The sequence below is a fragment of the Buceros rhinoceros genome, unplaced genomic scaffold (genome assembly GCF_000710305.1).
Source record: "Buceros rhinoceros silvestris isolate BGI_N320 unplaced genomic scaffold, ASM71030v1 scaffold21203, whole genome shotgun sequence".
NCBI classification, from domain to species: Eukaryota; Metazoa; Chordata; class Aves; order Bucerotiformes; family Bucerotidae; genus Buceros; species Buceros rhinoceros.
The window spans coordinates 1,597-1,983 of NW_010403286.1; the positions used below are offsets into that span (position 1 = coordinate 1,597).

At 58.4% G+C, this 387-nt stretch overlaps 1 protein-coding gene across 1 annotated transcript in view; it reads right to left on the bottom strand.

Annotated features, from left to right (window-relative positions):
• Window positions 1-385, bottom strand: part of LOC104490656 (olfactory receptor 14A16-like) — a gene marked incomplete at both ends in the record, with an annotated part of 1,206 nt that extends 821 nt beyond the window's left edge. The window contains one exon of the mRNA XM_010132971.1: window positions 7-385. Coding sequence (XP_010131273.1) covers window positions 7-385 — 379 coding nt within the window. The remainder of the gene's footprint in view (window positions 1-6) is intronic.
• Between the last annotated feature and the right edge of the window lie 2 nt (window positions 386-387).

Here is a 387-nt window from a genome sequence, read left to right on the forward strand (position 1 = left end):
CTGCCGTGTGGACACAATCTCTGCGGCCCAGCAGGGTCCCGTAGTGCGGGGGCTTGCAGATGGCAACGTAGCGGTCGTAGGCCTGACAGTGAGGAGAAAACTCTGCTAAGAAGAAAAAAACTAAGAAGAAGAGCTGTGCAGCACATCCTGCATAAGAGATGTCCCTGGTGTCCCACAGGGAATTGGCCATGCCTTTGGGGACAGTGGTGGAAATGACACCCACGTCAAGGAGGGCGAGGTTGAGGAGGAAAAAGTACATGGGGGTGTGGAGGTGGTGGTGGCAGGCGATGGTGGTGATGATGAGGCCGTTGGCCAGGAGGGCAGCCAGGGAGATGCCCAGGAAGAGCCCAAAGTGCAAGAGCTGCAGCTGCCGCGTGTCCGCGCAAC